Below are 27,393 nucleotides of genomic sequence, written 5' to 3'. Positions count from 1 at the left end.
TTTATTACTGCACATAGAAACTCAAGTTCAGATAACATTAGTTAGAGAGTAAAATTTTCCATGGGACAATTCTTCCTAACTGTCGGGAGGAAAATGAATCACCCTGGCAAAGATGTTGACATATCCCAGTGAAACAAAAAAAACAATTGCATACTTATTTTTGCATTTTTTCACTTTAAGATGCATAGATGGGGGATTCTATGACATATTTAATATTGGTGTTTCATGGAGCACCTGTCCCTCCATGGAGCTGCTCAGGGAGAGGAGCTGAACAGAAATCCAGTGCCACGTCACAGGTTCCTTGGGATCCCTATGGCACTGCTGCCATTGCCGAGGAGCAGAAACCAAAGGTAATGGTAGAGTGGTTCAGGTGCTGCTCACAGAGGAGCAAAGTCCACAATTCCCACCCTGCCCAGAGGCTGCACAGCTGCTTTCCTGTTCTGCTGGAACACGGCACTCCAGGAGGAAAAGATGGAAAAGCCAGGCCGCAGATGATCAAAAACTGGTTATTGCAGCACATAAAACCAGGGCACTATAATTCCTTCAAAAGACAACTCAAACCTTGGTGATTTGTTTCCCTCCAAAGCACTAAGCCTTCTTTGGACTGTATCTATTTTTATCCTAAAGAAAGGAACACCCAATATTGCAGATAAGATCCAAGGACACCAGAGAAGGCAGCCATACACAATTGATTTTCCTGCTCCCTTACATTCAGTGCTGCTCCAATGGCAGGTTCTGATACAAGTTTAAAAATGTTCTTGGAACTAATCTGCAGCTCACTTTTAACTTAAATAAATCCAAAAGGTAATATTTCACTATCTGTAAAGGCCCCAGGAAGCAGAGGATCTGTGCCACCCCTTGAAGGCGACAATGAACTGCAGATGTAGCATGGAATTGAAAGGCAAAGCATCCATTCCCTTTCCTCTTGCATTCCCTGCTCACATTTCTAGCATGGCTTCACTCTGAAACAGGCTTCCTTTTCTCCTGCTCAGGGTTTTGAAGGCTCTTTTAACAGAGGCTGTAATATAAAGATGTAGGCCACAAAGGAAGTTCTGAAAAGTATTTTGTTCAGTACTATCTGTGGAAGAAAAGACGAAGGGAACAAGATACAGAGTTAGGACAAAACAAAAATGTTTCCACAGATGCTGGGTTAAAAACCACCATTGGGAGGGGCGGGGGGAGGGAGGGTGGGGAGGGGTGAGAAGAATGTTTTAGAACTGGTTTTTATGTGGATTTTGTTTTGGTTTAGGGATTTTGCTGGTTTTTTTAATTATTGCAGGGTTTTTCCTAATGGCCATAAAGTCTGTAACATTTCAAGATAAATGTGCAGCAAAGAGATTGTGTTTCTTGGGTGTGCATTTTTACTGACTTTGCTTATGTTCCACCTTTCAAAGAGCAGAATTGTGCCTTTTTTTGTGGTCGCAGGGCCAAGTTATACAGAGCTACCACAAGATATCCAGATCTTATTGAGAAATGAAGTATCGAATATATCAGCAGCCTATGCCCATGTGGATGTTTTGCATCAAGATAGAGAAAAATGTTGCTGGAGAATGATGTGCACAAAACTCTGTGAAGCAAGAATTAGAAGCAATGATATTAAAAAGAAAATAACTACATCAGGAATATATTAATAAATTAATTAAAGCCTACCAAAGTTGAAGTGTTCCATAATTAAGATTGAAGCCCATGAGAGTGCTCTCTTCTGCCTGGGGATTTTGCCACAGATAATATTACCTGTTTGGAAATGTTTCTAAATCTGTGAGGAAAATGAGATCAGCTGAGATTCTGGCCTAATCATTCACTTGTAGGATTTTGGACTTTTCTGTTTTCTCAGACCAGCTTTATGGATGATTTATTATGTTTTCTCTACTGCAGTCTCATTTCTAGCACATAAGATAAATGTGAATATTAATATTTTTTAAAAAGAGGAGGTCAAGATTTAGTGCTTATTTCTTCTCCAGGTTTGTTTGCTGAGTTTTCATCTTTGTGTAACTTTCAAGTCAAGCACGCAGAGAACAAAGTAGAGCAAGAAGCAGCACAAAGGCCACCATGCTGAAACACCTGAGATCCATCTGACTAATTAAGGAAATCGTTATATAGATCTTAACAGGTCTTTTTTATGAGCCTTTTAAACTACCCTATAACATTTTATCCACTCTGCATATAAAAATTAAATACTGTGCTTTTTGGAGTAGCAGAGACTGTTCACTGAGACAGGAAAAGGGAACATCTTTCCCATAAGGTGCCCACTCTCCATACTGTTTACTTTGTAGGGTAATGTACAAAATGCAGAAAATACTTCCTTGTTAATTTCCACACCTGCAACCTTTTGTAAGGCCACATGCAAGTTTTCTTTCCTCAAAACCAACTTAATTAGCTGTTCTGAAATGAATCACCATCACTTTAAAGGCTCAGTACTATAAATATGGAGAATCCTTCTCTTACCAGTAGTGAACAAGATCAGAACCTCATTTTCCTGCAGTAGCAGTTAACACTATACATAAGGAAAAAAAAATATATTATTTGCTCTGCAAAAGGCATTTGTGGGTATTAAACTTGCAAACAGAGGGTGAACACATTCAAGTGTTTCTGTGTCCTAACTGTAAATGGTTATACTTGAAATGTACACCTGTAAAGGTGGTAAGATTTTGGGGTTGTGTATAAACCAGACAATATCCTGAACTGCAAGAAAGAAATTCACATATGATGGTCCTTCCCATAATCAAGCACAGCCAACTATAGAGCCTGGGCAAGTCACAATGTTTCCTCACCAAAAAATGTTCCTCAATATTTCAGCCTTTTCATTCAGCTGTAATCTCAATACATGGAAAATATAAGACCCTACTTCATAAATGGGCATGTCCTGAAGGTGCAGTTTGGTGCTGAATCTCAAGTTGTCTCTGCAGCTCCTCCTTCTTTGGGCACACACAACAATAAAACCAGCGCTGCCTTTAAACCTAAGAAGGCACATAAAAGGGCCAGGCCTTGTATTTTCATAATGAAGATTTTGGACTTTGTTTTGCCTGGTGTGCAGTCTGTGTCCATGCAGGAGAATTTAACAGTCTCACTTCTAGTGTTCACACTTCCCATCGTGTCAGAAATGAGGCACCTCAGATGCTTCACTGCTTTACTGGTATTTCCCATCTGCAGCTATGCAGGAAAATTCTGGTTTCAAAAAGTCAGTACCATGTCATTATGAGCACTGCATTTTTATGAAGTGGGAAATAAGAAAGACAAATGTTACTCCTGTTCATGAATTTGCCTCTTATCAATTCCCCTCTCTAATCTGTGGAGTGTGATTTGATTCACACTGGGGGTTATTTGGGTCACTTTTACTTGGAGAGAGAAAATAATGGTAAGCTTATTTGAGATTTATGCCTGTTTAAGTAAGAAAACAGATTCTGAATATTTTTGCATAGCTGCTGAATTTAACTGAGGGTTCAGTGAAGCATGAGCTTTCAAATGTGAATAAGAGGATTTATCCATTTTCCCCTGTTTGTTTTTAAACTCCATTTGTTATTTATGATTAGCAATTTTGTGTCATTTATATGCAGTGTACTGAAACTGAGTTCAATAAACTAACCTTCTTTGACTTATTAAGCTAAACTTGGTATTTAATTATTATGCATGCAAAGTCAAGTAGAAAAAGTAAGAAGGATTTATAAATAAAATCATTGTGGTTTATTTGCAACAAACAGGAATATCTGTCTTTATGCCTTTTCATAAGAAATTTATTACTGCTTACTTTAAATTGGAATAAGCACCAAAAAAAAGGTAGAACAGCTGTATCAAAGTGTAAAGAACCACAACAATCAAAAGCTGTTTAATCTCCTCCATTTAGCTCAAGTGCACAGTCTGTTCCGTGTAACTTTTTACAACATACTGTGAAAGAAAACACATAATTTAAACTCAGTAATTAGTATTATAGATAAAATGACACTGCAGCATATTACCATAATATTAATTATGGTAATAATTACCATTAATTACCATAATACTGATGTAGTATAGGATATAATACATAATAGTCAGTGTCTTTAATTTTACATTGAAGTGCAACAAAGCATATTGTTGCTACACTTCTGCTTCTTAAATTAAATGAATGTTATTCAAGTGTACATTTGTATCCATGCAGAATGTTTTTAAATAAATAATAACTCTAATTCAAACTGGTATATATGACTTTCTAATGGCATAAATTAAAGAATTTCTTGATCTAGAAACTTTTTCTAAGACAGTGGAAATCATGACAGAATTATATTCCAAATGAAAAATTTCTGCAATCATTTTTCATTACAGTTGCTGGAAATCAGTTTACAAATGAAGCACAACATTGAGCCTTTCAAAAAATAAAGATGAATCTTAAGGAGCTATTTGATGTGTAGCATGAACTAGACATATATAATGAAGTTGGAATTAGTTCTGTACTTCTCTGGCTAAAAGACCTGACAATTGTACACATAAAATATTTACAACAAAACAAAGAGACTTGCATAGGAAGACAGTAAAAGTTTTTATCTGCAGCTCCAGGAGACATAGAGTTCCATATTAATGAAAAATTGCATCTTAGCTTTTTGCAGCACCTTTACTTTTGGGTAACTTTGTTATAAATATTAAAATAAGGGGGGAAATTAAATTTCAGATTTGTTCAAGTGTACTTTAATAATTTATGTCAGCTGAAATGTTCCCATTTTCTGTGCAGAAATTTTCAAATGAAGCCATTATTCAGACTTGGCAAGAAAAGTACTCTAAAAACCTACTTAATTAGAAGTGCAACAGTCCTATTCACCATGTCAGCCCAAGGCTAAAATGTGCACATAGGGTTTTAGCAAAATATTTGAATACACAATGTAAGGTTTAAAGCAGAAATTGAAGTGTGACCTGAGGTTGGTTGTTTCATCTCACAACCACAAGATGCATCGCTGTATTTGAGTGAAGGTGTGTAAAGAGCAAAATCCCCAATCAGTTTGTAAATTTTGGAGATTATTTTGAAAAAAATCATTTTTTTCTCCTCTCCGCTTTGTTTAGGTCAGTGGGACAATGTACAACACAGGGAGACACGTATCCCTCCGGTTAGACAAGGAGCACCTGGTGAACATCTCCGGGGGCCCAATGACCTACAGTCACCGCCTAGAGGAAATCCGGTTACACTTTGGCAGCGAGGACAGCCAGGGATCAGAGCACCTCCTCAATGGCCAGGCCTTTTCTGGAGAGGTATGTCACCGTGGGGAAGTGGTACCACTAGGAATTACCCACCTCTTACTTCTGCCTGAAGGTATTTGCAAGTTAATCTGTAAAAATTGTTTTCCTGTAGCCATTCTGAAAATCGGGGAATTGTTTTTTTCTTTTTTAACCAAGCACTGCAAATTTTGTGTTTCATATGTACAATGACACTGCTGTGTTTATTCTATGTAGAGACACACTCTATCCTCATCTGTGCTACTTACAAAGTAATCAGTTGTCTTTGGATGGGGCCTTATGTCTCTTGTAAAGGGAAGTATGAGATTAATTACAAAGTAATGCTGGAAGTGCTTCAAATTCCCACAGAAGTGCTACTTTTGCTTCTCAATGGTGTGTAAAACTTCACATTGAGTACCATCCTGCCTTTGATTCATGAAGAAACAAGGTGATACTTGATTCTGGAGATGACTCCACAGAATTCTGCTCAAGAAATAAAGTTAACTGCATACATAGTCCCTGGCAGAATAGTAATGTTTTATGGTAAATACATGTCCATAACATGTATTTCCTGTCCCAAGAAAGACCATAATTTCTTGATTCTGATACCTATTCTAGAATGGCTCATTATTCTTGCTGGATAAATATTTTAGTGGCTTAGATGGAGCCCTTTTTCAAGATTTACAATAAAGTTTGCAGACTTTCTGGGGCGAACAAAATGGGATCCTTCCATTTTCCTTATATAGGAACATTCTCACATATAAGAGATGCATGAGGTTTGCAGTACCCCATCATCCTCCAGCTGGGGCCACGACTGTGAACTACACAGTGTCCAACTCTACAACTCAAAATAATGCTTCACAATAACTCTATGTTACTTTAAGGATTATTTTTAAAGTCACTCTCTTACCACTCTTTCAGAATACCAAAATAGAAAAGCTTTTTCATCATAAAGCACTTATTTTCTCAGAGATGAGTAATCAAATTAACATCTGTACTATGCATCACAGACTGGTGATGAGTCACTTAATGTGTGGCATTTTCTTTGGCACTGAGCAACAGCAGTTATTTAAGAGTAAGAAATTAATTGCAACATTGTTACATGATAATGTTATAATTGATGGTAATCATTGGCTTTGTTTTATGAGCTACATATAGCCTGTGGCAGCTTTTTTGTGAAATTACTAATGACTTACACAACTGATTTTGGTTGCCTTTGTTCAATTCTATAAGTGAACTCATCATGTATTGCTCCTTTAAGCGCTGAAAGTAAAGGATGTTGTAGTAAACAAGGTCTTGGCTTTGCTGTTCAGGACACATGAGAGCAATATTAAAAAAAAAAAGTTGACTGAACATGAAAGTAAAAATCTGGTTGAAACATACCACAGCACTTGTAATGTATCACCACCACTTCAGATGCTTTAAAGAGTTTTTAATTCATCAGTCCTAGACTATAACAATATAAAAATGTAGAGCATTGTCTGGCAGTACTTATTGTTATTAGCTATAGGCTGTTCTAGTTTTGAACGTTGGAGTTCTGAAGTACTATTAATATTTGGTGGTTTTTAACAGAGACCTCAACATTTCTTAATAAGAGCAGAAAACTGACCTTAGTGGAAACTGCTGTCAGTCAGTCAGGCACAACTGGGTCTGCAGCATGTGCAGGATTCATCTTGTTGTCTGAATCCTCCTGCACTGAATAGAAAGAGCTCAGCACCTTCAAAGGATTAATCAGTCCCGACAGCCAGAGCTGGGTCTCTTAGGACAGGGCAAATCACTCTGTGGAGATGCATTTTCCTTGACAACAGAGCACAGACAAACAGCAGGCAGAGGAGTTGAGATTCAAGGACTCCCGTTCAGATACTGAGATGAATTCTGTCCTTTGAAGGTGTGTTTTTTAAGGTTTCAAAATCTGTTTGGGGCAGGTGGACAGATGAACTCCAGCAAGGTCAAGCATTAATTACTAGTTTGAGCCTATACCTCCACAGTTAAGTCTTATTTCTAGAATACAGTATTCCAAAGTACAAGGCCAGATGCAAATCAGTGGTGTTGAATGGCTGCAGATTTCAAGGGAAGGGCAGCAGCTGATGGAGTTCTTTGAGTGTCCATTCACCCATGCAAGTGCTGCCTGTATAAATGAGGGCTCTTCCACAAGCTGTCAGCACTGGGGGATGTAACATCTTCATCTCTCCGCAGTGAGAGGGGGAATGCTGTAAACAAGCCAGGCGACTTCCTGGGAGAGTGTCTTTGTGATGTCACGGGTGCTTTCAAGGCTTGATGCTAATTACTATTCATGCCTGCCTTAGCTAATGCTGTCAGTGGAGACAGGATAAAGAAAAATAACTGCTTAGGTTCACTAGTCTAATTTAGCTGGTGCAGGTAAGAATAGCAATGAATATTTGCTGGCTTAGGCTTTAGGAACCAGGGAAAAAGTCATTGCAGGACTGCACTGTGTGTCTGCTAATTGCAGACTGAGCTGCCAGGGCTAGTCCTGTTACTGCTGGTCTCAGCTGTGTTGGACAAACTCTCTGTGGGCTTTCCAGAAAACTCTGTTTCACTGGGGAAACTATTCCCAAGTTACCCAAGAAGGGTGATTGTGCTGGTTTTGTATTAATTGAGTTTTGGTGAGGAGGGAATGAACCCAGGCACGGAAGTGATGTTCTAAGAGAAGCTGTTAAGAGCTTCCTCTGTGCCTGGCAAAAACCAATTGCTGGTTGGCTCTGAGAATAGGCATGCTGATAAGCCAAATAAAGAGTAAAACACACCCCTGTGAGATGCACATTTTAAAATCAACAAAGCCCAGGAAATTTTTTTTCTTCTGCCCTGAGTACAGGTGAAATAAATAGGGCAGGAGATCTTTCTCCTTTTTAATGCCTTTATTAAAAATCAGCTTGGATGGGGAGAACAGATGGGTCACGCACACGCCACCACTACTCCCAGGAGTGGCACAGAAGGGAAGGAAGAGTGCAGCTGTGTCTGCTGGTCTGCAGGCAGAGCTGGGGGTTCTACCCTCACGAGAGCACCAGGACATTCCCATTTTTCAGGTTGACATTTGCGGTCCTCTTTCTAGCCGACATCCTCTTGGTTAGGGTGAAAGGTAAAAAAGGATCCTAGCAGACACTGGCTTCAGTTCCTCACCTCTAGACATCACTTAGATCTCTTAATTCCATGGTGGCTCATTGTTTTAGGGGTTTTTCCTGCTAGATTTGGTGAGGTGTTTCCACGTTTGCATACCAGCCCCGATGTCACTTCCTCCTCACAGTCCCGGGTGCCATTTTCCAGGAAGCAGCAGGGTGATACTCCACGAAGAGGGATTTCTAATCATCAGCAACAGGTAATTAAAGAAAAACTATTAACAGGTGACTACAACATGAAATTATTAACAACAAATAGTAAAAACTAACTTAGCAGCAATTGGTTTAACCTGTTAACTCTGCAACCTTTTTAAAAAAAATAGACAACTTTTCTACTTGTAACAGAGGTAACAGGCCTGCCTGGCCCCCTCTGCGCGGCTGGGCCAGGCCAGATGGGCTCTGTCACGGGGCTGGGCCCTTTCCCAGGAAGCCCACCAGGGCCTGTCCCAGCAGGGACAGGGCCTGCTCCAATGTAGCTCTGGCTGAGCCGGGTCCCTGCAGCGCGGCCAGGCGGGTCTGCAGTTTGGCTGCAATTCTGCCACTGCTGAGTTTTGCCAGAAACTGCTGGGCAAGGGGGAGGGGAAGCCATTGGCCCATGGGTGCGGCCTCTGAGTTCTAGCCTGGCTGCCGAGATTTTAGCTGCCCATCCACTCCCCACCCAGAGCAGCTGCTGTTGTTCTGGCCTGGGCCCTTGCTATTCTGGCCCAGCCCCTCCAGTGAAGACTAAAATACTCCACCTCAACTTCTTCAGCCTCCACCCAGGCAAGATATTAACATTTTTAGTGCACAGATGAAACCTACAAACATCAAATCTTTCTCTCAAGTGAAAGAAAAGACTGAAGATACAGAGAGACCAACATGAGACTTGAAGGTCAGTAAAGAAGAAGTCCCAGATGGGAGGATTGAGGAGATGCCTCAGTCCTGGGCTGAAATCCTCTTGTAAGGCTGTAGAGAAGATATAATTGGTATATCAGACTCCTTTTCCCTGTAACTCATTGAAAAGCATGGAGGGATGAAGCAATATGAGCAAAGGCATCTATGCTAGAGCAAGCAGATGTTGAAGTAGCTGTGATCCCATGAGAACAGGGAAAGAGAAATAATAGTGGACCCTTTTCCCCTGAAATAAATGGGCAAGGAGACCTGCTCCTTTTTAACGCCTTTATTTATGAAATCAGATCTCGGTGGGGGCCCGTGGGTTCACACACCCCGCCGCTGCTCCCTTTGGTGACGTGGAGGAGGAGGTAAACAGCTTTGCTAGGTAGCAGAGCTGGGGCTTCCATCCTCATGAGCGTGCCTAGGAAGACAACTCTAAGTTCATTGTCCGAAGTGCTCATCCTGGTCCTGTTCTTGTAAGGTTATGGTGACAACCTGAAATCACACCGATGGAATGTGGCAAGACTTCCCAAGTAGGACATGTCACTCAGTCCCTTACACTGCAAGTTGGCTCGTCTTCTTACGGGGTTCTTGTCTTGAATTGTACATTGTGTCTCAGTTTACATATTACGCATGTGACGTCACCATCTCTATGGCTAAAGCCATTTTGGGAAACAGTGGAGGCAACACTGGATGGGAAAAAAAAGCACAGGCAAGGGGCCACTGGGTAAGGTGACCAACGAGATTGATAGTCAACAGAATCAACACATTCAACTGGGTAATCAACATTTAATACCCAAGAAACAGGCCAAACATTGATTTACTTAGTTATCCCATAAACTTGTTCATAACACCCCCATAGAAAGAAGAAGACCTCTGTTCCCAGGGATGAAGATGATCTCAGAGATAGATAAAGAGAACCTTAGCTTTTGAACAACTCATCTTTAAAATAGTACCCCATAAGTTGACATGGCCCATAAAGGCAGCTGTGGGAAGGCTGCAAAAGATGGGAGGGGCTTCATGATTGCAGATTTCTGGTGGGCTGCTTTTCATGGAAATCAAAAGCCATGAGAGAACTGTTTTCTTGTGAAGAAATCTCCATAGCATAACAAGAGAGACTTCTATCCCTAAGTGAACTGAAGAAAGACTATTCCAGAAGTGATAAATGGACTGAATTGTTTCTGTACATTGTCAGTGGGGGGATGGGGGGGGGGGGGGAGAAGAAGTGTTCTTGTTCTGAAGGGTTTAGTCTGAGTCTTGTTATTCATTTAGTTCTGTTAATGAAGTTTTTCTTTATACCCTTTAAAGTTTAAGCCTGTTTTGCTCTTCTCCTAATCCTGTCTCATAGCAGAAAATAAGTAAGTATATTCTAGTGGGTGCATAGCATTCAGCCAGCGCTAGACCCACCACATTCATCTATTCCAGTAGATCACAATCAGAATTATTCCTGCTTCTCCTTTCCTCCATTCCCATCCATGACTCTCCCTTCATTTTCACTGAGGTCTCCAAGCCATATTAGAAACAAGACACTGCAGAGAGACAGGTGACAGTACAGCACCTCTCCTTCCTAGCCCTGCAAGACTTAGATTGGCTCAGGCCTAAATTAAATCCAAGTCCAGACAAAGCAGAAGCCTTTAAACAGCCCCAATCCACTTGAACCACCTGTAATGTTCTTTACACATCTGGAAAGCCTACCTGATGTCCACACTAAGGAAGTAGTTTATTTTAGGGACCTTTATTGCCTAGTTCTGCAAGTGGGCAGGCACTCAAAGCAAGTTGAAGAGCACTGGAGTAGTAATGTGGGATGAAAACCAGCTTAGAAATAGCAGAATGCTTCAGAATGTGCTATGGACTGAATGATACCAAGAAGCTTGTAATTTCCAGGCTTTAGCTTACAGCTAGGTGTTAGAGGCTGTCAAAAGATATCTCCACAATAATCTTGTTACTTTTTAGCCCCCAATTATCACTTTAGTAGACAGAATAATTGAAGTAATGTTTAAATGGTTCAAGTTTAAGGGCTTTAAAACTGCGTATCAGTTTTATCAATATGTTTGGCACTGATAATATGGAAAGGCAGGCAGACTTTGGAATGCTTAAATAAATAAATTGAGTATTTACTTGTCCCTGTGATATGGACTCGAGTGAGTTTAATTCTCTGTTCTTTGCAGGAGCATCCTACTGTATTATAATGATTAAAAGAAAATCTTGGTTTAGGCAAAGTCTCTAACTAAGACACCAATCATTTGTGTCTGCTGCCTAATGCCTCTATGCAAAACAGGTTTTAATGCTTCAGAGTCTGTATCTATAATGAAAAAGCCCATTTTCCATTTAATCAGCAGAATTGGCCTGAGTGCCATAGCTCAGGCACTGTCTGCCTTGTTAAAATAAAAAGATAGCAACTTTCAAAAGGTTCATGGTAAAAATGGGACCCTTTAACTTTACCATGTGGCAAAGTCATAAAAGACTTTTATGGTCATTTTATTTTCCTAAGCATAAAATTGAAAAATATGCTGCAGGAGACCTCCAGTCACTTCGCAGCTGTGCATTGTGGCAGCCTTATCACTGCCAAGGCAGGAAGTCAAGGAGCTTAATTATTTGGGGTTATGCACTTTTCACAAACTCAGTAGCTGGAGACTTTCAAACAAGAGACCATAGTCCACAACACATTAGAAAAAGAAAATCGAATTTCTTCTTTGCCCACCCTTCCAAAAACCCATGGACCAATTATAAACAGACAATTTTTTAATTTGCTACAGAAGAATTAAAATGAAAGTGAGAACAGGATCTGAATAAATGGATAAGTATTGCTGTACACACAGTTTGGAACTGAGATTTACTACTGCTAAAAGCTGCTGAGAAAGCCAACACAAAAGTAAAAGAAAACGAAGATAAAAGGGAGAAACTGGAAGTTCTGAAACACCAGTCTCCTCTTGCTACTGCCATTTCTTTAACTGCATGTTTTGTGTGAGTAGGGGAGTTCTAGTGCTAGTAAAGGATTACTTATAGGGAAATCAGTGTTGTAAATCCAACTTGGGATATTTTTAGAACCAGGACTGTCAGATAGACAGCCTATGAGAACCAGACAGCCAGCTGGGATAGTTTAATCCAGCCTGTACCAGAATCAGAGTACTCTGAATTGTTAAATCACAAACAGTGGCTCTGTTACTGAGACCTTCTGTACACTCCAGACTCGCCTGTGAAGTTCCAAACAACTTCCACAAAACACCTCATGGTGGTGTCATATATAGAGGAAAAGCTTGAAATCAGATTCTACTAGCACATCACCTTCCTCTTCCTCAGGGAGGAGGATTAAATCAGATAGTGATGCCAGTGAGGAGGGAGGACAGGAATCACGTGCTTCTTCCTAATCCCACTCGTCCAGGTGCTCACAGAGACAGCTGTGAGCAGCCCCTACTACACCAGTTAACCCCAGCATTGCTGCTAACAGTTTGAAGAAGGAAGTTCAAAATTTTGATTTTTCAGTTGTCACAGGCCACTGGTATTACATTTTGGAGCCTCTCTTGGAAGTAGAGAAGGTAATTTTTACGTATTTCAGCCAGAAGATAAGTTTACAATATTCCAATGCTTATTAATGTTGAAAAATCAGCCTCTGGAAGAAGTACCAGCTGAGGAACATGTGTCTAAAGGAAGGGAGACTTAGTAAAATCTCTATAACCTTCAAATTAATGTTGAGCTTCAAAGGAGAAAGTCAGTAGATAACAAGTTAAATTGCTATAGCAACAGAATATAAATCAGGGAGAGGTGGTAGTATTGTCATCACTAAAGTATAGGGAGACTGCTCACGTGAGTAATTCAAAATCGCTGGGACATGAATATGTGTTTCAGTTGTAAGAATGCATCTCTGTCCTCATAAAGATTACAGATGGCTTCACCCAAAATTTTATACAATATCAATAAAAAGCAGAGTTGAAGTCCAAAAAGATACTTATTTACAGAATATTCTGCATTGAAGGAACCCACAAGGATCATCAAATGCAACCCTTAAGTGAATGGCCTGTACAGGGTTATTGTGTTTTTCTAAACCAAATTCAATTTTATGTTTTAAGTTAAATGGGCTTTTACTGCTTGTTAATATAACAAAATGCATCTGGTGTTTCTTACCAAGAAAGCCTCTCCTTCTGAACTACTCTTGGAGCCCCCAAGAAAGATTACTTTCCAAAAACAGGGAACTTAAATTTTTGTGGTGTATTTTACATCAAAAGACAGTAAGTGATAAAAATACATCTTAATCCTTACTGGCCTTCAAAAGCAGTTTCATGTTTAATTTTGTTGGAGTAGTTGACTTTTAACTTATGTTCCTGTAATTTTTTGTCTAGACAGCTACATCTTCAAGTTACAGGTGAAATACACTTGTTAAATAAAAAATCCCAAACCTCAATAGCCAGGAGAAGTTCTATAATCAATTGGAGGTGTATCAACTATAAATCATTGATCATAAATCTATAAATAGAAAAAAATTCAACTAATTTTTATAGAAATGGCCACATTGCCAGGCAGCACCAGGATACTCTCACAGTCACAGGTTTACATTTAGTGCCACTGTAGCCACGCTGCCATTTTTAAAGGAAAATTAGATATTAGAAACAGACTGTTTTATCCTTCCCTTAGAAAAAACACTTAATTACACAAATCAAGTTATATGATGTCCAAATTTTGTAACAGTAATAAAGAATTTTACTTTGTGTATAATCAGCTTCTGTAATAAATAGCATTTCTGCTATTTTTTCACCTTTCCAAAACTTGATTAGCAGTGGAAATACAAATAAGTATTTTGATTTTTTTCCAAGGGAAGAAGTTACAGTGCATACTACAGGCCTAAGTGTGCATTTTATGATAGTTCAGGCAAAACAGGAAATGTCAGATGGTTTTGTTTGTAGCAAGTTGTAAAAGGGTGTTTCTTTTGGTGCATAAATCCCAAAAACTCAGTGATTGCCCCAACAGGAATTGGGAATAGACCTGGCGCAGCTGTAGCTCTTCATGGATACAAACTAAGAAAAAGATACAGGGGCAGAATGACGTATTTATGTCTTTTAGCAGAAAGACTGACAATAACATATAATTGAAAGGGACAGTCATGTAATTTTATAATCCCAAACAATCATTAGAAACCATTTGGAGATTGAATGATGTTCAGAACAAGTGTTTAACGCCTTCTAAAATATGAGACTGAATTTTAGGTATCCAAGTAGGATTTTGATCTTTGCTTTAGGCTTCCGTTTTCTCAGATTACTGAGGTATTTGCATGGTCACTGGAGGTGAAAAGTTATAGTTGACATCAAATGAAGAACCTTTACAACAGTCTTTTAGTACATCATCATTCTGATAATTTAGTTATGCTAAAATTGCACTAAACCTTTTTGGAATAATTGAATACATTAATTTCAGACAACAAAACAATACAGAAGCCACCTAATTTCTGTAGATCATTAGCTGATTTCTAGACAGCATCTTTAAATATTTGAAAAATTTGTGCATTTTAATCTTTAAATTGCATCTTTAAATACTTGAAAATTTTGTGTATGGTATTTAAGGGAGTTTCCCCTCAAGAACTGAATGCCAGGCTATTGAATTTGGGTACCAGCTGCTACTACATTGATATTCTCTTTGTCATTCCCACTGACATGCAACAGGACATTCACTCCCTAGTGAATTCTAGTTCTAGCAAGAACGAGAAATGTTTCTCTCTTTGCTCACTGAAGCCTGAAAACATCCACATATGCTAGATTTCTTCATGTTTTACTAAAGCACATGATTGTTCCTGGATTCTACATAGCAAGTTCCAGGTGCTTGTTATAAGGAGCTCCATTTCTGAGGGCCAGCATTTTTTTTTTTTGTCTTTTGCTTTCTGAGGATTTTGGGATACAAGCCCTATAGATACTGTCTGCTTTATACTGAATTGCAAAAAATTCTACAGGCAGATTTTTAGAGGGGTTGTATTCTGTTATCTACACATATGTGGGCATTTCTTGCCAGAAAACTTTCCTTTGTTGGAAACTAGTTTTCTGAATCTTATGAACTCTCCATCCTTTAGAAGAATTGCAGGAACCATCCACACAAATGCCAAGCTTTGTTATGACATTGTCAGTTCATTAATGTAGCATGTGACACAGCAAAATATCTGCATGGAATAATAATTATTGAATTTCTTAGATACCAAGTGAAGCAAATTCCTTTAGTAATAAACATATTTTTGCACATGTTTACTTTTTGGTTACCAGCTGTTCTCTTCTTTGGGTGGAGGGAGAAGTTGAAGAGAGTATCAATGTACTGAGAGGACAGTCTGTCACTGACCGTAATCTAAATCCCTCTGGTGCCTCAATTTTAAAATCCAGCATCATAAAGCAATAAGGTGGAGTTTTTCTGCTTAGAGTAGCAGCTGTAGGATTTGCTTTTTTAAACCACTGGAACATGAAAACATTCAGCACTCTAAACCTCCAGTTTCACTTTTGGAGTATTCACTTTACCTCATTCCAAATTATTATCATTTCCTTGGGGTGACTTCACTTGCTACACTCTTCTTTAATTAAAGAGCAATTTACCTCTGCAGGCAAAAAACTAGGTTCATTTTGAAATGGGTTTTATGTTACTTGGTAATCAGTTTTCCTTTACATCTTTTGTGAATTTTAACTTTTTCCCCAAATATATCTAAGGTATTGTTCCAAAGAAAGGAGCAATCCTACTAACAACCTGTACAAAAGCCCTTGCAGCTACTATGGGCAACCACAAAAGAAAATAAGAAGCAATGAAAAGCATTTTTATTGTTATAATCAGCAAAACAATAAAAAATCAGCAAGCAGTTACTGTAAACATTACCTTGGGCAAAGCCATTATGGAGACTGGTCTGGGGTAAAAATATGATTTGGTATTTCTGTACTAAGTGTGGACTGCAAAAATCCCTGTTAGCCCCATCTGTCTTCACTGATAGCACCCCCGAGATGGATGCAGGATGCTAGGTATCAGATAAGAAATAGGAGAGTCCAGGGTTAATGACAGATAAGCCACAACACTGTGGATCCAGTGAAGTTCCTGAGCGTGTTTGGTGCTGAACAGTCACACTCTACAGAAGTTTGTCTCAGTAAAAGCTTAAGTGGGATGAAACCAAAATAATTCTGAGAGCAAGCTCAGGCCTTGCATCCAGACAGTGGGGAGTCAAATTGGAAACTTATCTTTAGTAATTTTTATTTTACTCTGTAAAAATGGAAGAGCTTGAGACAATGAATCTGACCCTAATTCCAGAGTCTGAACTTGCAGCATAGTCTCTTGTGAGAGATGGGAATTCCTGGCTCATTCCTGTACCCAGGACAGGCATAGGAGGCAGGCACAGCAGGTTTTCTTCATCCCAAATAGATGTGCTGGTCACTGTCCCTTGGGACCCGAATGGGGAGTGGGAGCACCACATCCGTCTAGGACTGAATGAGTCCAGGAGGCATTCCAGCTTCCTAATACACAGGTCCCTGACTTTCAGATTATTTCTGTAGCTTCAGTGACTCTTTTGATAGGTCTTTGTCCCTTACTTTATGTTTAACAGTTTCTTATGACACATTTTAATATCATGGCAAAAAGCCAACTAAGTCATCATTTCTAGCTGCCTTTTTATTACACTTTTAGGGATTGCTGGGAGTGGCAGAGTTGGAATTTTTATTTAGAATACTGATTTGACTTTCCTCCATCACTGTAGACCTTTCCTAGCATGCACTGCCTCCCAGAAAGTGAAAATACTTTAAATTTGGGGTGTTTCATTTTAGCCATCTCTGTAATTTCCATAAATTCTGAGAAGGAAATACTTCTAAATTTTGTTTTCTTTAGACAAAATTGTGATAGATAAGGGATTGGGATGTTTTACAAACAATAAAGGGAAGGAAAATTCAGTTTTGTTATCATTTCAGAAGGATGTCTTCCTAAAATTATTTAAATTAGAACAATTTCTCAGGCATAGCTACTTTTAAAACAGCGTGCAAGTGCTGGCAGCCACAATGGCATCAGTGCTAACACTCTGAAGAATTAAAATTGACAAGGTTAAACCACATTTATTCCAAGTCAGTTTTCTTTCCATTTATCTTTTATTATCCCATGTTTATCTGTCTGCATTATTCTTTGTATAAACTAACTGGATCTTACAGCATACACCCGCCAAGATTTGGTGGTTTAAAATTCAGTAGGAATTAATTAATTATGTTCAGGTACTTTTCAGTGCTTTGGTTGGAGTTTTTAATGTACCTGCCATGAAAACATTTTGTCACTGATGATTTGCTATAGGCACAACTTGCCATATGCAAGTTTTTACTCTGGAAGTTCTATCAAAGGCAAAGAGAATTCTGGATTTTAGCTAGAAAAGGCAAGTCCATTACTGTCCATCTCCTTCCATCATCTTGAGCTTTATTTACTTTTTCTTATCTAAGTATGAACATGCCACTACTGTACTACTCTGCTAATAACAGAACCAGCTGGCAACGCAGCCTTCATCTGCTTAGCCTTCATTGTGGGACTGGCCAGAAGCAGCTGTCACATTCTCTCAAATGCAAAATTCTTATGAATAACGAAAATAGGTTTTTTAAAATTTCTTTTCCAAGGCATGTTCATTGTGAACAGTATATATTTGGTGTATTTTGTTACATGAATCTTTGCTCTTCTCCACTTCAGCCATTTATTTCCCATTTCCTCTGACAATCAAACCACAAAGTGATCAAGGCCTGAGCTATCAGTCCCATACAGCACCTCCAGCCCAGCCTGATGCTTTGAAATCCATGTTCGCAGCACAGCATGGGGGGATGGTCCCATCACTTCCCATGCTGACACAAGAATTAATCTGACAGCATCCATGGCTACAGGAGCTCAACCACCCAGTTCTCATTACCTGCTGCTCTTTTGCCCCCCTGAAGACTGAAGTATCCTGGTGAGGTTGTGCAGACCCAACTTCTTCCTGCTCCAATCTGCCAAACTCTCAGTGCAGCACTTGCACTGCACTGAAATTCATTAAATAACACATTAGAGGAGCATGGCTTTCAAATTGGGGGTCTGCTAAGATTCTCCAGAAGAAGCAAACTTCTACCCTCTTTTTTATTTTATTTTCTGGGAGAACAGAAAAGCTTATGGTAATGTGCATAAATGATAAATTACCATACTTGCCTGAAATAAGGAATTCTGATTCAGAGAAGGATAACAGACTTCTTAGTACTACTAAGTGTACCACTGTCAAGTGCTTTAGAAGACAGATTAGTGTTCATTGCTTGCTCTCTTCACATTAAAAAACAGGTAAGGTGTGACGGCTGTCACAAGGGGTTTCAGGATGAAGGAAGAGACGTAGATCTGACTCCATGATCAGAAGGCTTGATTTGTTATTTTATGAGATATATATACTACATTATACTATACTACAAAGAAAAAGCAGGAGAGCTTTTCAGAAGCTTGCTAAGCTAAGAATAGAAAAGTAAAGAATCAAAACAAAGCTCTCTCTGACTCTGACTGAGAGAATTCAGTCCTGGATTGGCCACTAACTAAAAACATCCAAGATGGGCCAATCCAGACGGACCTGTTGAATTCCACAGCAGCAGATAACCTATTATTTACATCTTGTTGCTGAACTACTCAGCTTCAGCAGGAAAAATCCTGAGAGAGGATTTTTCATAAAAGAAATGTCTGTGACAATAAGGATCAATAAAATATCACAAAAATATGCTACCAATAAAAATATCATTAAAAACACATAAAGCATTTGCAGAAAAATCCACCATGGGCAGAACGTGAAGCCCTCTTTACCACACACTCCTTTAGCAGGATGTGCCTGTATTTCAAAGACAAAAACTAATAATCAAAGGGCCAGGCAGATCTCTCATCCCAGTTCTGAGTATTGTGGTTTTGGAGCTCGTGGGCTGTTCTGAAGAGTATTGTGGCACTCACCTGTGGAGCCAATTTTACTCAAATCACAAATTACTACACTAAGACTGCTTCAGTTATTTTAAATTTTGGCACATTTTGTTCCATTTTTTCTTTCAGAGCAGTGGAGGCAGTGAGATATTTCCAGTGAGGTGGCTCATGGACAAGCCTGGGAGGGTGGTGCTGCTGTGGTTTCAGCAGTGCAACCTAGCCCTGACCCTTCCTGATTTGGGCACAATTAGTGCCATGAAAGATGCATCAGGCAGGAATATTTCCATCTGCACCCAAGGCTGCAAATCACAGCCTAACCCCAGGAATTCTAGTGTAAGTCAGAGTACTCTATAGGAGCCTTAAAACTGTCATGCTCTTGGTACCCAGGTTGTCCCTTTGAGTGTCTGTCTGTACCCACAAACATAATTTTATTCCCACTCAGCCAGCCCTTCTTTGGGGAGGGGCATCACAGGAAAACTAGCCAGTTCCTGAAGGCATCTGATCTGCACGCTTTTGGATGAATCACAAAACAAACTGGCAGGAAATCAGGGAAATTTCTGATAGTCTCTGCTTGTCTTTCAGAAAAAAATCTCTTTTTTTATCAAGTTCCCTCCACAAGGTACTTTGGTTTTGACACATAAGCATTTTCCAGCAAAACCCTGTTTCAGCAAAAAAACCCCAACTAGTTCTGCGTATGATTAGTGCAAACCCTTATTCTGTGTGAAGCCCAAGGGTGTGTTCAGTTAAGAGGATTTTCACTGTTTGATTTATAGCTTAGAGCCTCCCCATGTACTGTTCCTAAGTCACAAAAGGCACAATAGAGGAACTGTCCTGACTGGTAGAGCCATTCCCTGGCGCAGTTAATTAGAAATAAAAAAGAATCACCCTTATTCTTCCAGATTCTAATGAATGTCAGTCTATTCTATTCTCATAGGATTTTCTTTCAGAAATCCAGGAAAATGATGAAAGGAAAAATGGCAGGGCAGAAAAATCCCCAAAACCAAAAGCAGCAACAACAACAAACAGTTCCAAAAGCCTTTTACCCATGGCCAATTTGAAAATACCTCACTATTTTTTAGATATAGTCAGTATTGAAGATGAATACTTCAAAGAAAGTTGGAAATCTTTCATTAGAATTTTGAGCTGTCAGGCAGCATATTCAGGGTTTATTCCCACTAATCTTCATATACATAAAAAACCCCTGGAAATAAGTGAAACCATGGGGATAATGACAGATGTAATTTGGGATGTATGTTGTAACTGTTACAAGCACATAAACTATGGGGGTCACAATACAAGAAAAAATAGGATGCAATCTCTAGGATTCAAAATACTTAAATTCACCTAAATTTAAAATGCTGACTCCATTGTGAGCTTTTACATGATCTTTGTTTTTTCTTACTTTATGTACACAAGCTATTACCAAATAATAAAGTATCCAGAAATTGCTAATACTGTAGAAATTACCAAAAGATTAAGGTGAAAAGAGAATTTTTAAGACACAGGCTTATTTCCTAGAAAGAATATCACATCAGTTTTTTTATGTCATCTGTCCTTCAAATGATCTTTTAAACTCATCAATATTTTGGTTGTGATCACCAAACAATCTTTGGGCAGCTTGAAGTAGATCAATTTTATCTGTGTACTGCTAGACACTATTCCTTATTTTGTGCTTGTTTTTTCCTTATAAGTGGCAACTTATGACTAAAAGTGAATTACTATTATTAAATCTGAAGATGTACATAGTTTAAAATAAAATAATAAAAAAAAAGGAGAATTCAAGAAAACTAACAGAATTACTGAGCTGTATCATCCTATATCAGCTGAAAATCTGTCCTTTAATGTTTATGAAGAGGAAAATAAAAGTGCAGTGAGGAGCTGGAAGAGACCATCTGTCTCCTTTTAGTTTGTTGTTTTGTTTCAAGCTGGGCCTGAACCAAAACCCTAATTCAGAAATGTCCAGTGCTGGAAGCTGTCAATGTCATGGTCCCCTTGGAAATTTGGAACTGCTGATGGCTGCATACAACAGACACTAATGACAGCCCTTGGAATGCTATTAGCACGTTTCTCCATTAACTACCAGTTACCTTACAGGGTAATTCTTGTGCTGAGTTTACAAATGATAGAGGGTGAGTCAACTGCGGTCAGGACAACAGGCATGGCAGGGTGAAGACACGAGAGCTCATGGTGTTTGCAAAGACCCAGAAATTTTGGCCACCTGATTTCTCAAAATTCATTCTGTTATTATTCTGTTCCATTTATATGGAACAGAATAATAATGGGCACCTTAAGTAGGCAGAACTTGCACTGTTGCTGCTCAAGTCAAAGTTCATCATCCTAAGACAGTGCATTGTGCAAGCTGCAACATCCAACTGCATCAAAGAACAGTCATATATACACAATTTTGTGTATGTTATGAACCTCCTGTCATATATACACAATATTGTGCCAACCAGAAAGCCTTTTATCATCCATACCTGAACCTGCCTCCCACCAGCTAGTTTTTAAATTTCCAAACTTGTAAATATAGAAAAAGAGGTTGATAAAAAAGATGCCAGATAGAGAAGACTGTAGTATAATAAATACACCAACCTCAGTAGATCCCAAAGTACTTCTGGATTGCAGGGCCATAAGTATTTGACAATATTAAAAACCAATGAAGCAGTGAAAAATAATTTACAAGATGTGTCTTTGAAGTTCATGGAACTTCAAAGATGGGGTGAATACCTCTTAAAAAGTCTCTAATGTATAGTAATTTTTCTTTGGATGTATAGCCTCAGATTTATTGAACCATTTAATTATTTTGACAGTCTTCACACTTGGATTCTAATCAGAAGACCTGTAACTGAACAGCTGTTTATCAAACTGGCTATTAATGAAGCAAATAAAGTTATCCTTAGCATGCACACATTTCCTCTGTACACCTTTCTTACACCATCTCTCTGTGGAGAAGTGGAGCTGCACCAGTTTCTGACAAGCAAACTGCACTATGACAACAATAGTATGCTTCCCATGTAATTTTAATTCATTTTGGAAATCTTATTTACAGCAGTGACACTAATAAGTGACACTGTAAATAAGTGTCAAAAAGAGCTACATATGGCTGGGTGAACACCTCCAGCCTCACACCGTAAAACTATTGCCAACAACTTGAGAAAAAAACAGCACAGCCTTTGTAATCTGAAATCTGTGACCTACTGTAATACATCAACCTTCAGGTTTTTGGGCCAAATTTTCTCAAATGATCAGCATAGTGAGAACTAAAAACCATATGTGTGTGTGCATACCTATATAAACGTGAGATAAAACCAGCAACAGGTGAATGCTGAGCTGGTTTGAATGAATAATCCACTATTTAATAGTTGGTTAGGTGAAAATATTTTCTTATGTTTATTAAGAAGCTGTCTTTGGTGTTTTGTTTCATGAAAAATTTTCCTCCTACTACTCCTCCTTCTGCTCCTCCTGATCCTCCTGTTCTGAAGCAATGTGAGCTGCTGCTGCTTTAGATATGTTGCACTGAATTCTTTTCCCCTTTATCGCTGCTGGCAGTTTTATCCTTCTCCCCATTTGTTATTACCAGTAGAGGAACCAGAAGGAAATGGGATTTTGGGGAACTCGCAGAACCCAAGCTGCTGGTTCCCCTGCCTGCAGAGGAGTTTTTGCCATGGCAGCACCATCTTCATTCCTGCTTTTTTTTTGCTCTGGTGTCTTGTCTGGACTGAGATTAGAGCTTGTTTTTGTAATACAGATAGACCTGCATGGTCAAAAGTACTTTGTTGAGAGACAGTTCCTCGAAGGTACAAGCAGATCCTGCAAAAGTCACTGGCAATTGAGCTGTTCCACAGCATCTCTCACAGAACATTTTCTCATCTAACTACAACAGTGACCTGTATCTAGCCTCAGATGCAGGGACTGTATGGTTTTATCTGAGTCTTTTCAAGTAGTAGCAATTACCTTGTCCAATTAGATCTACTTTTATTATTAAATTGTTTATTTACCAGGCCTTTGGTTGGCCAATAATAGTGTAAATATGATAAGCGTATAAAACTGCACAGATCTGTGAGCAAACTACTCCAATCACCTCAGCCTGCAGAATAATCTGTGTCATGAGATTCCCGATACCAGGATTTGTGACAGTTGCCAGATGCCCGTCTCCAAGATGTTCCTCTGTTACTTACTGAATTTTGAGTACTTCACTTGTAAAGTATGGTATAAACATGAAAGATGCTAAGAAATATGTTCTGTTTAGTGTTCCTTACTTAAAAATTAGAAGATCCAGAAAATATAATAAGAACATCAAATCATTTATCAAGGGTATAAATATAGTACTTTCTACTCCCTGCTCAGAGTATGAGCAGATTAAGCCTGTGCCTGTTCTCCCAGCTATCTTCTGAGTTAAAGGCAGTTCTTCTGTTGTCTTTTTAATTTTTTTTTTCCAAAACAATGCATGTATTTTGTGGTGCTTCAAATAACACAGAATAAACTTAGCTAAAAAATTACAGAATGCACAAGTTTAATGCTCCAGAGTTGGGAAGTGGGAGCAGAAAAGCTGGTTGTGCGTCTCTTAGTTTGGTTGACAGTCTTTTTGTGCCTCCCTCTTTGCTGTCTTACCTGATCTGCCACAGAGAGAGGTCAAACAAGGTGAATCAAACAAATTAAAGTAATTCAGAAGGTCAGGGGTTTTCTCAGCCACATCAATTCTACTAAATTGCAGCATCACTGTACATTTAGATTGTACATTAATGCTGCCCTCATTGTATGATAAAGTAAAATACTTTTGTAACACAGTTAATGCAACATTTGGTATACTTTTTTTGTTTCTGAAATTTGTTGATTCTAATTATGCTACAACAGTGCTAAAATTCAGAATGCAAAGACACAATTTAGCTGTTCAAAGAAAAGGTGAGATACTGCAACCTGCCAGAACACTTGAATTGATTCTTCTCTGCTTCCAGAAGCACTTGCAACAGCCACCTGTAATATCCCCAGGGTGATGCAGATGGTGGAGCAGCATCACTGCCCTTTCCCACTGTGACAACCCCGTGGAAAAGCAGAGGCCTGGTCTCAGACTGGTATTCACTAACCCCTGACCTCCTCTGAGATAGGAAACCAGGGTGTGTTTAAGGACCATTTTGCCTCCCTAGGAGATGCACAGTGGGGAATGGAACAGCTGGATGGCAGTGATAATGCTGGAAGAATGACAGATTTTAAGTGACAGAAATAAATGGATCAGAAAAGGTCAGAGGACAGGTTTAGTGTTTATAAAAATGGGAATATTTGGTTTGAACATGCACAAGGAAAACGCCACAGCTTGTATGGCACATGCAGCATCAAAAGAAAGGCTGGAAAAGAGCAAGGCTCAAAGGGAATACAGCTCTGCTGGGCACAGACAGCCATGGGCATGGCTTTGATTTCATCTCGTCATCTGCTGACACTGTCCAGAACTGACAGGGGTGATGGGAGCAAAATTTCAGTCCATTAAATGAAGGTGGGAAGCCTCAGTTCTGTGCAGAAATATAGACTGACTTGATAAAACAGCTGAGTTTAATTGGAATTACAGGGGGAAAGTAGACAAACTGAAATTTGGACTGGAGCACCAGAGCCAACAGCAACTTTATATAATGTGGTTGAGAGATGTAATGCCCTGAAGTACTAACAAATGCATTTTTACATCTCATCTTGATAGTCTTAGAGATTTTTTTCAGGAAATGTCCTAAAAATCTCAACCTTGATGTTCAAACTCACAATTGTTTTCAGCAAACCTATTTCCCTGGTGAGTTGCCCTCTTTTCTTCTGCAGCAAATTTCTTCTACTTGACTCCCAGTTCTGCACAAAGTGATTTACTAGACAGATTGCATTTTTTTCCCCTTCTGGAAAGTGTCAGTTTCTGAGCAAGATCAAATAACCTTCTGCACTTCAGTATTGACTAATTTTAATTATTAAAACCTTTCTCCCAGGAAAAACTCTTCATGCTGTTTGCTGAGAAACCAGCAATTTTTAATAGGATTCAGGGACTTCTTGAGGAGATCAGGGAACTCTGGAGACAGAATTCTGAATTTATACTGGGCTCACACTTCTACAGCATTTATTTTAAAGTAGGAAGAACTAGATTTTTTTCTTTGCCTTCTTTCTATGTGTCTCCCTTTAAACTTGAGATAATGGGCTTTGCAAAGCCTAGAGAAAAGAGGCACATAATTTGTTATGCAGTAAAACTAAATTGTATATATTTTAATGGTTTATACAGCTAAACACAAACTTTGCATTTATGTTAAGCTTACTAAAATCAGAAAGAAATCTTTTATTATTAATCCTTTTAGGGATACGCTGTTCATATGGAATCCTTTCCTCACAACAGCCTGGCAAATTGATATTGTTAAAGTGTCATGGAAAGAAAACAACAGCTACATTCCTATTTGAATTTATCACGTTTAAGTTCTCATGTTTTCACATCATTGACAAATTATCAGATGTTTTAGCAAGGTAATAGGATAATTACATTGTTTTTACATAACTCAAAATCTAAAGACAGCACTACCTGCATTTAAAGTAAAACACAGCTTTGCCTACAGACACCACAAACCAGTCTATCTCACCTCAACAACAAACTGTTTACTGCAGGATAATGAAATTAAATACATGCTTAATGATGAAAGATTGACAAAGTAATAAAGTTATAGAGAGAGTCAACATTATCTTCAATTAGGTGTTTACTTTTGTTGAAGAATTCTTAGGATTACAGTTCAAAGAGCTGGATTTTTATCTCCAGTAATTTTCAGCTCCATTTCATCTGTGCACTAAGAGAACGGGTTGTTGTTTTGTTTTGTTTTGGTTTTTTGTTTTTTTTTTAATTCGCTGTGCAAAAGCCATACCAGAGGATATGGTACATAACAAAGAAATTAAATAAAGGCAAAGGTGTCAGGCACAGCACTCGGGCTAACTGGAGAAAGTGCATCTGGGAGAACTGGTGAATAGTAATTGCATGGGGGAAAGACTAAGAGAAACCCACAGGAGACATTGATTGTATAAAGCCATCATTTCTTGTACACCTACAAAAGAACAACACATTTCCATCATGGTGCACAGTCAAATATTGGCATGATTTTATGGGATTGGCATAAATTCAAAGGGAACCAGAGTATTTACCACAGTGCAGCACTCCAGTCACACTGGAAGCACCCAAACTGGGGACAGCAGCAGTGTCATCCACTCTTTGAACCATTCATCCTCCCCAGGGTGTCCTGGCAGGGGGCGTGGCTGCTGTCAGGTTGGGAGAGGTGCAGGCACAACTACTGCTCTCTGCCTGCCCTCCTCACTGACCACAGAGTTATTCAGGCTGGAAAAGACCCCTGAGTCCAACCTTTGACTGCTCACCACCTTGAGGTGCTGTCCTAAAGGACACGGTGCTCCATGAAGAGATGGAAGTAGGTTGTACCTTTCATACCCCACTCAGACATTATTCTCCCATGGAAGCCACAACATCCCCACTCGGTATTTCAGGAGTCTGTAGCTCTCCCAGTGGGAGCTGGTGGCAGCAAGAAGTGAATAGTGGGGTTTTTTTGCATGGCAGTCAGGAACATTCTTAAGGCCAGGCACTTTGCCAACCAGAGTAAAGAGCTGCTTTCACAGCCCAACTGAGATCTGGCTTTCTGACAGTAGATAGAGTTTACTACATGGACAAAACAAATTTCAAAGAATTCTATTTAAATCGCTGCCCAAAGTCATCTTTTCTAACTGCAGAAAGTCCAACAAACAGAAGATTGGTTCTTCAAGAACTCAGCATGTTAGAGCATTGCATGTTCCCTGATCTTCTTTCATTAAGGCAAAATATCTCTTTGGCATTTCAGGTATTTCCATTCCAGTATTTTCAGCACTTCAGCATTTCACCTGCAAATGAATACAGACTGTGTTGTGTAATAGGGAAAAAAAGCTTTGACTTCATTGTCTGATGTAGAAAATCAGCTGATAAAAATTGCAAATGCGACTTTACTGCTGCCCCTTCCACCACCATACATTAATGTCCTGCATTTGTTCAGCAGTGTTTACCAGCAACCTGCTTCTTTCACCAAAGTCTTCAGAGGAAGCTAAAGGGCTTACTTTAGAAAGATAACTGGCTTTGTTCTGGCTCCAGAGTGTCACTTATCTTCCCTACTGAGTTTAATAACATTTAACTCATTCAGAAACAAGGTATTTTTGTATTTGTCTGCCTTAAGCTGTATTATCTCACGTTCTTAGATAATCCCTGTTCTCTTGTATTTTTTTTTCTTGCTTGCTGTTTCTCCACTTCATATTTGCCTATTAAATTACAAACATGAAACTGGCTTTT

At 39.0% G+C, this 27,393-nt stretch overlaps 1 protein-coding gene across 1 annotated transcript in view; it reads left to right on the top strand.

The window, feature by feature from the left end:
- CA10 (carbonic anhydrase 10) overlaps positions 1–27,393 on the top strand; it is a 212,632-nt gene that overhangs the window by 167,053 nt on the left and 18,186 nt on the right. Inside the window, 1 exon segment of the mRNA XM_030962298.1 lies at positions 5,029–5,214. Coding sequence (XP_030818158.1) covers positions 5,029–5,214 — 186 coding nt within the window.

This window comes from Camarhynchus parvulus, chromosome 18 (genome assembly GCF_901933205.1).
Source record: "Camarhynchus parvulus chromosome 18, STF_HiC, whole genome shotgun sequence".
Taxonomy (NCBI): Eukaryota; Metazoa; Chordata; class Aves; order Passeriformes; family Thraupidae; genus Camarhynchus; species Camarhynchus parvulus.
Note: the sequence above shows the minus strand (reverse complement) of the source record. Positions and strands in the feature narration are given on the sequence as shown.